The sequence below is a fragment of the Epinephelus lanceolatus genome, chromosome 17 (assembly GCF_041903045.1).
Source record: "Epinephelus lanceolatus isolate andai-2023 chromosome 17, ASM4190304v1, whole genome shotgun sequence".
Classification (NCBI taxonomy): domain Eukaryota; kingdom Metazoa; phylum Chordata; class Actinopteri; order Perciformes; family Serranidae; genus Epinephelus; species Epinephelus lanceolatus.
In genome coordinates, this window is record NC_135750.1 from 667,501 (window position 1) to 679,043 (window position 11,543).

At 49.1% G+C, this 11,543-nt stretch overlaps 1 protein-coding gene across 2 annotated transcripts in view; it reads right to left on the bottom strand.

The window, feature by feature from the left end:
* syndig1 (synapse differentiation inducing 1) overlaps positions 1-11,158 on the bottom strand; it is a 27,512-nt gene extending 16,354 nt beyond the window's left edge. Inside the window, exons 1-2 of one of the 2 annotated variants that reach the window (XM_078160964.1) lie at positions 10,687-11,135; positions 4,973-5,799 (exon numbers count right to left, since the gene is read on the bottom strand). In XM_078160964.1, coding sequence (XP_078017090.1) covers positions 4,973-5,695 — 723 coding nt within the window. In that variant the 5' untranslated portion in view covers positions 5,696-5,799; positions 10,687-11,135. Of the gene's footprint in view, positions 1-4,972; positions 5,800-10,686 lie in introns of both variants that reach the window. The other variant, XM_078160965.1, reaches the window with a different exon arrangement.
* Between the last annotated feature and the right edge of the window lie 385 nt (positions 11,159-11,543).

The window sequence follows — 11,543 nt, forward strand, 5'->3', positions numbered from 1 at the left end:
TGATCACTAATCTCATTCTGCTGGAAGCTCACAGCCGGATGGAGAATGGAGGTGTAGGGTGGAGGATGGAGGGTGGAGGTGTAGGGTGGAGGTGTAGGGTGGAGGATGGGAGGTGGAGGTGTAGGGTGGAGGATGGAGGGTGGAGGTGTAGGGTGGAGGATGGAGGTGTAGGGTGGAGGATGGAGGGTGGAGGGTGGAGGTGGAGAGTGAAAGTGTAGGGTGGAGGATGGAGGGTGGAGGATGGAGAGTGGAGGTGTAGGGTGGAGGATGGAGGATGGAGGGTGGAGGGTGGAGGGTGGGGGGCCGAAGAGTCGGAGGGGCATCACAGAACGTGGAACTAAATCGTCTCAACATGTTGCCGGTCGGACCACTTAAAGCGACGCACCCACCGGTTCATGAGGAACACACCACACAAGGAGGAAAAGGGAGCGAGTTTTCTAGTGAAACAAAGGTGAGTAACGTAAAACTATTTGTACAATTGAAAATTCAAGACAAGATCTTCATCTGAAATGTTGTTGAATGAACGTTGAACTCGAATTGAGTGAAACAAGATTGAAATGATTTCAGCACCATCATTCTTGACATATAGTTGTAAAGCCATCACTGCAAACTTACATTACAACATAATTCAAGCAATCCAACAGCAACAGTACCGACTTAATTTTAAGTGCTGTGCTCTTCTGCTTAACTGTCCCATTAGTTTTTGCTCTTCAGTTCTTAAAATGAAGAGAAAGGGGGACATTATGTCCTATTTTGTCCCCCACCCTCAAACTATAACAGCGCGCAGTGGACAAGGTGGTACTGATGCAGAGACAGAGCAGACAGACAGAGAAGACAAGCAGCATGAAGTTGAGGTACTTGGAGGGACAGGTGAGGGACCGCCGGAGAAGAAGGAGGGACAGATGAGGGACAGGCAGGAGAAGAAGGAAGGGCAGATGAGGGACAGGCAGGAGAAGAAGAAGGGACAGATGAGGGACAGGCAGGAGAAGGAGGGACAGGCAGAAGAAGAAGGAGGGACAGGTGAGGGACAGGCAGGAGAAGAAGGAGGGACAGATGAGGGACAGGCAGGAGAAGGAGGGACAGATGAGGGACAGGCAGGAGAAGGAGGGACAGGCAGGAGAAGAAGGAGGGACAGATGAGGGACAGGCAGAGGCTTGTGCTTCTTCATCTACACTCAGTGGACCATCAGGTTTAGGCCAAACCCCAATAACCCCCCCCCCCCCTTGCCCACTACCCCTTAGCCCTTGCCCACTACCCCTTAGCCCTTGCCCACTACCCCTTAGCCCTTGGCCACTACCCCTTAGCCCTTGTCCTCTACCCCTTAGCCCTTGGCCACTACCCCTTAGCCCTTGTCCTCTACCCCTTAGCCCTTGGCCCTACCCCTTAGCCCTTGTCCACTACCCCTTAGCCCTACCCCTTAGCCCTTGGCCCTACCCCTTAGCCCTACCCCTTAGCCCTTGGCCCTACCCCTTAGCCCTTGTCCACTACCCCTTAGCCCTTGTCCACTACCCCTTAGCCCTTGTCCACTACCACTTAGCCCTACCCCTTGCCCACAACCCCTTAGCCCTTGTCCACTACCACTTGGCCCTCAAAATGAAGCAACGAGGGGTAGGGGTTGAAATCTTTCCCTAGGAACTGGGACACCACTCACTACGTCACCGCGTCGGTTACGTTCACGCATACGTAACTATTTTAAACAAGAAGCTGCGAGCCATCTACATTTCCAACAGGCATCTACAATGGAGTCTCCGGTTGAGTTTATCCTACTGATCGCGTTTTCTGTGTTCATCATGCTTCGTTTGATGAACGACAGACGACAGGGGAGTTCTGCTAGCTAGCTAGCTAACCAGCTAACATCACGAGGCAGCATAGTTATACTAGCTGGTGTGTTATCGTAATGTGAAAAATCTGACAGTTTTGCAGAACAGGACAGATGACAGACGCCAGATAGTGCAAGCGAGCTAGCTAACAAGCAACCTGACGACTGTAAAGTTAGCTATGTATGAACTTTTTTCCCCTTATCTTGCTCAGTGGTAGCCATGGCGACGTCTACCCCTTGCTGGCAAGTCAGCACCTGAAATCCCTCGCTCCGAAGGGCTAGTTTCATACTGACTACCCCTCGTTATGCACCCTACCCCTACACACAAAAAAGAATTGGGACACCACTACCCCTCGCGGGAACGCACAAATGTAGGGGTACAGTCAAGGGGTAGGGCTAAGGGGGGGTATTGGGACGGGCCCTAAGTCTTATGGTTTATTATTAATCAGATGATCTAATTTCATCAGTCTGTTGCTGTTTTCTTTATTGCTCTATTATATCTATTTGTTTGTCGTTCTCCAGATATCAGCCATGTTTGGCCAGAGGAAGAAAGCTCCCTTTCATTCAAGATTTGTGAACTTCTGTGTTTACATTGGATTGTTCTTTTCTTTTATCAAAGAATGAAATAAACTGAGCTAAACTAGCTAACAGAGTTGTGTTGTTGTATCTAGGTTTCTAATGTTTACATTTTTGTCTAAAAAAGTGAACATGTAAGAATCACTTTAGGCCTGCAACAATGATAAATTAAAATAAAAATGTTACGCTGCAAAACCTCAAAGTCTTACCAAGAGTGTTTTGTTTTTGGTGCAAATGAAATTTCACTTTTTTGCTGCATATTTTCACTTGTTCCATTGACTGAATTTCTACTTAAACAAGTTGTTTGTTGCTTGTAATTAATCATTCAAATCAATCATTTTGTCTACAGAGTTCAAGAAATGGTGAAATATTCATGGAGAGGAAGAGGAAGATAGTAGAGAGAAGAGGAGAGAGGAAGAGGAAGATAGTAGAGAGAGGAGGAGAGAGGAAGAGGAAGATAGTAGAGAGGAGGAGAGAGGAGGAGGGAGAGGAAGATAGAGAGTAGAGAGAGGAGGATAGACAAGTAGGATTTGTATTTAATTTTTTTTTTAATTTCAATTTTTTCAATTTTGCAAATAGTTTTTTCCGCATTGTATTTATTCACTATACCGATTAGAAAATATGTATATTTATGTATATATATACGTATACATAATATATATATATATATATATATATATATATATATATATATATATATATATATATACATAAAAAGATTCTCAACATTTCCTATTCAGTCGGCTGTATAATGGTGTACTGAAATAATATAAAATTGTGTAATTCTTGTAACTGTCTATTAATCTAACTACGTTTTTTAAGATGTAATTTTGTACAAAATTATTATGCTCCAATTGGAGAAATGTTTATATTTTTTGATATATGTTAATGCACTGGAGAAAAAATAAGTGAACTAGCTGATATTTTTCTATTCAGTTGGTTGTATAATGGTATCAATTTAAATTATATAAATTGTATAAATCTTGTAATTTTTCATTAATTTTGATTTTTTTATTTTGTTTTATTTCATTTTGTACAACTTAGAAAAATGTTATAATTTTTTGTTTTTGGAAATTTGTTAAAGCACTAAAAGAAAAAAGAAAAAAATTAAGTGAACTGACTGACAATCAAGTCACGTGAGTCATGTGTATTTATCACACCTGTGAATGTCCAAGTAATTGTGATGAGTGAACCTGAAGAAGTCACAGGCGAAAGGCGTTGTTCACTCTCAATAAATTCACAGTAATAGTCTATTCAGTGTGTGGTCATCTATTTTTGATATGTTACTTAAAGGGATAGTGCACCCAAAAATGAAAACTCAGCCATTATCTCCTCACCCATATGCCGAGGGAGGCTCAGGTGAAGTTTTAGAGTCCTCACATCACTTGCAGAGATCCAAGGGGAGAGGAGGTAGCAACACAACTCCACCTAATGGAGGCTGACGGCGCCCCATATTCAAACGTCCAAAAACACATCATTGAAACCACAAAATATCTCCATACTGCTCGTCCGTAGTGATCCAAGTGTCCTGAAGCCCCGACATAAAAAGTTGTTTGGAAAAACCTCATTTGAACTCTGTTTTTAGCCTCATTGTAGCCTGTAGCTCTGACTGCCTCTCTGGGCACCGCGCTCACGTGTGCGCGCCTGCGCGAGACCAGCAAAAGCATGAGCTTTGCTCACCCGTGTTTACATCACGTGACACGTGCACCACAGAGGGAGACAACAGTAACACAGTAGCTAAAAGATAACTTGCACTACGGTCTTTTAGCAAAGGACAGCCCAACATGTCTGAAGACTTTGAAACTGAGGAGGAACAGCATTTCTTTGTTGAGCCGTATTTGTTTGAGCCCGAGTATACGGACGGAACTCAGGCTACTGGACGAAGCAGCTGCCGCAGCTCATGAGCCTCAGCCAGCCGCAGAATACCGGAGTCGAGCACTGGAAACCTGGTGGTGTAGTTGTTTCAAATGCAAAGCAATGCCAACGGATGAGGAAAGTCTTTGCTGCTCAGACTGGGAATTGGCGATGCCTGCACTTGAGAATCTGGACATCAGTACCAACGAGACTGCTGCTCTTCAGAGACCGTGCATCACCGATCACCCTGAGCGCGCACACGTGAGCGCGGAGCACAGAGAGGCAGTCAGAGCTACAGGCTACAGTGAGGCTAAAAACAGAGTTCATATGACGTTTTTCCAAACAACTTTTTATGTCGGGGCTTCAGCACACTTGGATCACTACGGATGAGCAGTATGGAGATATTTTGTGGATTCAATTTTGTGTTCTTGGACGTTAGTCTGGGGCGCCGTCTGCCATTAGGTGTGTTAGCCGCTCCCCCGTTGATCTCCGCAAGGGATGTGAGGACTCTAAAACTAAAGAGCCTTCCTCAGCATGAGGGTGAGTAGATAATGGCTGAATTTTAATTTTTGGGTGCACTATCCCTTTAAGACGTTCCTGCGATCGTGTGTGTGTGTGTGTGTGTGTGTATATATATACATATATGATGACTTCCTGTTCTATAAGCTGATGACTTCCTGTTGTCACAGTCACTCTAAATAAACAAACAGAAGTGATCTTCACCTCGAGCTCCTGGAACTCATCATCGTCGTCGATGTCGTACGACAGCGTGTGAATCTTTGCGTCCTCTCCAGAGAAGTCCAGAAACTTCCTGTCAGCGAACAGCAGCGCCTCCTTCATGGAGGAGGAGGCAGCAGAAGCTGAGGAGGAGGCGTCAGGGCCGAGCCCCTCGATGAAGGTGGTCTCGCAGCAGTCTCCTCCTCCCGCCTCCCCCCACGCCCGCAGAACGCTCTCTGGACACAGGAGGAGGCCGGGGGCGGGCCTGAGGCGGGGGTCTGACAGCGTCTGGTGGGGGAGGAGAGCGCTGGGGTTGAGGAGCTGAGGAGGAGCCCCACCTCCTCCTCCCCCTCTCCCTCCTGCGCTGCTCCTCTCCTGCGGAGTGTTCACCACCACATGACCCTGATACTGAGGAGCTGAGTACACCAACAGCAGCGCCTCCCGAGGCTCCGCCCCCAGTCTGTGGGTGTTGATGAGGCCATTTTGTCTGCAGGTGTCTTCTCCTCCTCCACGACCTCCAGCTCCACCTTCTCCTCCTCCTCCACCTCCAGCTCCTCCTCCTCCACCTCCTCCTCCATGACCTCCAGCTCCACCTTCTCCTCCACCTCCAGCTTCTTCTCCTCCTCCTCCTCCTCCTCCTCCTTGTCCTCCTCCTCTTGGTGAAGCTCTCCCCAGTTTGGAGGAGGTCTCAGTCTCTTCTGCTCGACCTTCCTCCTCTTCTCCCTCCATCCCTGCTGGGAGCTCTGCTGGTTGCTCCTCCTCCTCCTCCTCTTCCTCCTCCTCAAAGGTGTCTCTCAGAGGGGTCAGAGGTCAGGCATCGCAGCTGAACTCTCCTGAAAAAACAGAAAACATTCGAACTGAAAAAAAACCCCACGTTTTCTTTTCTCCATGAATTCAGGTCCTCTGACCCTCAATGCAACCACACGAGTCATTTGTCGCAACCCAAACGACGATACGAGTCATTTGTTCCGACCCAGACGACCACATGAATCCTTTGCTCCGCCCCTCAATGCAACCACACGAGTCATTTGTTCCAACCCTAATGACCACGTGAGTCACTTGTTGTGACCTGAACGACCACGCGAGTCACTTGTTGCGACCTGAATGACCACGTGAGTCACTTGTTCCGACCCACCTGGGGGATGTAAATATCGGCCATAATATTATTTAGCATCCGTTAGCTAGCTAACCTGCTCTTTGCTAATGCAGCACATTTTCAGCAGCTTATAGGCGTAGGTTTGGTTCTCATGTGGGCGGAGACAGCGTCACATGATGCCGATGACGCTCCTCCGTCTGTTTGTAATTCACTGTTTAAAAGGAGACGAAGAAGAAGACGGTGAAACATCAGTGTGTGATCAGAGATGACACGACACTGCTGACATCAGTGCACTGCACAGGAAGTGTCCTGACAGAAGGACGTGTCCGTCCACGTGTCTGTGACGTCACACTGAGGTCCAGCTGGGGACAAACTGTATGAAGTCAAAGTGTCTCCACCTGCTGCTCCATCACCAACATACAGCTCCATCACCAACATGCAGCTCCATCACCAACATACAGCTCCATCACCAACATGTAGCTCCATCACCAACATGTAGCTCCATCACCAACATGCTGCTCCATCACCAACATACAGCTCCATCACCAACATGCAGCTCCATCACCAACATGTAGCTCCATCACCAACATACAGCTCCATCACCAACATGTAGCTCCATCACCAACATGCTGCTCCATCACCAACATGCAGCTCCATCACCAACATGCTGCTCCATCACCAACATGCAGCTCCATCACCAACATGCAGCTCCATCACCAACATGCTGCTCCATCACCAACATGCAGCTCCATCACCAACATGCAGCTCCATCACCAACATACAGCTCCATCACCAACATGTAGCTCCATCACCAACATGTAGCTCCATCACCAACATGCTGCTCCATCACCAACATACAGCTCCATCACCAACATGCAGCTCCATCACCAACATGTAGCTCCATCACCAACATACAGCTCCATCACCAACATGTAGCTCCATCACCAACATGCTGCTCCATCACCAACATGCAGCTCCATCACCAACATGCTGCTCCATCACCAACATGCAGCTCCATCACCAACATGCAGCTCCATCACCAACATGCTGCTCCATCACCAACATGCAGCTCCATCACCAACATGCAGCTCCATCACCAACATGCAGCTCCATCACCAACATGCTGCTCCATCACCAACATGCAGCTCCATCACCAACATGCAGCTCCATCACCAACATGCTGCTCCATCACCAACATGTAGCTCCATCACCAACATGCTGCTCCATCACCAACATGCAGCTCCATCACCAACATGCAGCTCCATCACCAACATGTAGCTCCATCACCAACATGCTGCTCCATCACCAACATGTAGCTCCATCACCAACATGCTGCTCCATCACCAACATGCTGCTCCATCACCATCATGCAGCTCCATCACCAACATGCTGCTCCATCACCAACATGCTGCTCCATCACCAACATGTAGCTCCATCACCAACATGCAGCTCCATCACCAACATGTAGCTCCATCACCAACATGCATCTCCATCACCAACATGCAGCTCCATCACCAACATGCTGCTCCATCACCAACATGCAGCTCCATCACCAACATGCAGCTCCATCACCAACATTGCTGCTCCATCACCAACATGCAGCTCCATCACCAACATGCAGCTCCATCACCAACATGCTGCTCCATCACCAACATTGCAGCTCCATCACCAACATGCAGCTCCATCACCAACATGCTGCTCCATCACCAACATGCAGCTCCATCACCAACATGCTGCTCCATCACCAACATGTAGCTCCATCACCATCATGCAGCTCCATCACCAACATGCTGCTCCATCACCAACATGCAGCTCCATCACCAACATGTAGCTCCATCACCAACATGCTGCTCCATCACCAACATGCAGCTCCATCACCAACATGCTGCTCCATCACCAACATGCAGCTCCATCACCAACATGCAGCTCCATCACCAACATGCAGCTCCATCACCAACATGCTGCTCCATCACCAACATGCAGCTCCATCACCAACATGCAGCTCCATCACCAACATGCAGCTCCATCACCAACATGCTGCTCCATCACCAACATGCTGCTCCATCACCAACATGCAGCTCCATCACCAACATGCTGCTCCATCACCAACATGTAGCTCCATCACCAACATGCTGCTCCATCACAAACATGCTGCTCCATCACCAACATGTAGCTCCATCACCAACATGCTGCTCCATCACCAACATGCTGCTCCATCACCAACATGCAGCTCCATCACCAACATGCTGCTCCATCACCAACATGCTGCTCCATCACCATCATGCAGCTCCATCACCAACATGCTGCTCCATCACCAACATGCTGCTCCATCACCAACATGTAGCTCCATCACCAACATGCAGCTCCATCACCAACATGTAGCTCCATCACCAACATGCTGCTCCATCACCAACATGCAGCTCCATCACCAACATGTAGCTCCATCACCAACATGCAGCTCCATCACCAACATGTAGCTCCATCACCAACATGCTGCTCCATCACCAACATGCTGCTCCATCACCACATGTAGCTCCATCACCAACATGCTGCTCCATCACCAACATGCTGCTCCATCACCATCATGCAGCTCCATCACCAACATGCTGCTCCATCACCATCATGTAGCTCCATCACCAACATGTAGCTCCATCACCAACATGCTGCTCCATCACCAACATGCTGCTCCATCACCAACATGTAGCTCCATCACCAACATGCTGCTCCATCACCAACATGCTGCTCCATCACCATCATGCAGCTCCATCACCAACATGCTGCTCCATCACCAACATGCTGCTCCATCACCATCATGTAGCTCCATCACCAACATGTAGCTCCATCACCAACATGCTGCTCCATCACCAACATGCTGCTCCATCACCAACATGTAGCTCCATCACCAACATGCTGCTCCATCACCAACATGCTGCTCCATCACCATCATGCAGCTCCATCACCAACATGCTGCTCCATCACCAACATGCTGCTCCATCACCAACATGTAGCTCCATCACCAACATGCAGCTCCATCACCAACATGTAGCTCCATCACCATCATGCAGCTCCATCACCAACATGCTGCTCCATCACCAACATGCTGCTCCATCACCAACATGTAGCTCCATCACCAACATGCAGCTCCATCACCAACATGTAGCTCCATCACCAACATGCTGCTCCATCACCAACATGTAGCTCCATCACCAACATGTAGCTCCATCACCAACATGCAGCTCCATCACCAACATGTAGCTCCATCACCAACATGCAGCTCCATCACCAACATGCAGCTCCATCACCAACATGCAGCTCCATCACCATCATGCAGCTCCATCACCAACATGCTGCTCCATCACCAACATGCATCTCCATCACCAACATGCAGCTCCATCACCAACATGCTGCTCCATCACCAACATGCAGCTCCATCACCAACATGCAGCTCCATCACCAACATGCTGCTCCATCACCAACATGCAGCTCCATCACCAACATGCAGCTCCATCACCAACATGCAGCTCCATCACCAACATGCTGCTCCATCACCAACATGCAGCTCCATCACCAACATGCTGCTCCATCACCAACATGCTGCTCCATCACCAACATGCTGCTCCATCACCAACATGCTGCTCCATCACCAACATGCTGCTCCATCACCAACATGCAGCTCCATCACCAACATGCTGCTCCATCACCAACATGTAGCTCCATCACCAACATGCTGCTCCATCACAAACATGCTGCTCCATCACCAACATGTAGCTCCATCACCAACATGCTGCTCCATCACCAACATGCTGCTCCATCACCAACATGTAGCTCCATCACCAACATGCTGCTCCATCACCAACATGCTGCTCCATCACCATCATGCAGCTCCATCACCAACATGCTGCTCCATCACCAACATGCTGCTCCATCACCAACATGTAGCTCCATCACCAACATGCAGCTCCATCACCAACATGTAGCTCCATCACCAACATGCATCTCCATCACCAACATGCAGCTCCATCACCAACATGCTGCTCCATCACCAACATGCAGCTCCATCACCAACATGCAGCTCCATCACCAACATGCTGCTCCATCACCAACATGCAGCTCCATCACCAACATGCAGCTCCATCACCAACATGCTGCTCCATCACCAACATGCAGCTCCATCACCAACATGCTGCTCCATCACCAACATGCTGCTCCATCACCAACATGCAGCTCCATCACCAACATGCAGCTCCACCCTGCACACAGTCACAGTCACAGTGCTGTGTGTGATCACTCAGTCATGGTGACGGCGACGTCACTGTCCTGTGGTTCTGTGTATATGACGTCATGGTATGTGATATTTACTGTGTGTTTGTGTTGAGCTCATCACATAGACCTGCAGCTGCCTGGAGCACGCGCACGCTCATACACACACGCGGGCGCGCGCACGGATGTTTACAGGCCGCATGCATAAACACAGATGTCTTTAAATCTCATCGTGGCTCTGCTGAATACCGACACTGTCACCGGCTCTGACGTCATCGCCACCCCGGCGATGCTAAACATGTCGTGTGATCACGAGAGGACAGAACACACACGCATACACGTCCGCACGCGCGCGCATACTCACCTCCCAAGGTGAGACATGAGACCCTGCATCCAGGCTTCACACCGACCCCTCCTCTGTCCTCTTGCCGCCCTCCGAGCGCTCTGAGGGGCGTACAGGAGCCCGGAGTCCCGCTGTGATGGTCCGGTGCTCCGAGAGAGAAGGAGCCAAGAGCGAGGAGCGACAGGCGGGCAGGCAGGTGTCCGTCTGACCGGAGGATGGTTCTCCTGCAGAGAAGAGATGAAGAGGAGGAGGAGGAGGCATGTGTACTGAATACAGAGGAGGTGTGTGTGTGTGTGTGTGTGTGTGTGTGTGTGTGTGTGTGTGTGTGTGTGGCTGCAGAGATTTTCTCCTCATGGTCCTAAAGCCCCTCCACACTGATCAGTCTCATGCAGGGGACATGAAGTCTTTACCCGTCGTTTAGTCTCTATGTGGTCAAAGTGTGTCCACGGACACTGAGCCGAATGACGTGTGAGCAGCTCGTGTCTGCAATGACGTCATGTTGTTCTCTGTGAACCTAAAATCAGGGATTGTCAGGCAGGTTCTGCAGCGTCTGTTTTTAGGATTTCTAAGTGTATTTATGGGCATTTATTTTGGATGGACATCAGAGACAGTGATGTCCTGTGGAAGAGAAAGTCTCACTGAATCTAAAAATATGAGAAGGAGAAGGAGGCTGGTGACGCAAACTGCGGGTCAAACTACAGTAAGACTAGTTTTCACCTCCTGCAGCAGCTCCGCCTCCTCTCTGACTCTCTGGCGCCTCCTGTGGAGGAGTTTCTCTTTTCTCCTGCTGAATGTCCATGTCTATTACAGACCATAATAACCTGTATATCACCATGGTTACACTGTCGTGAACAATGAGTTAGATTAAAGAGGAGAGG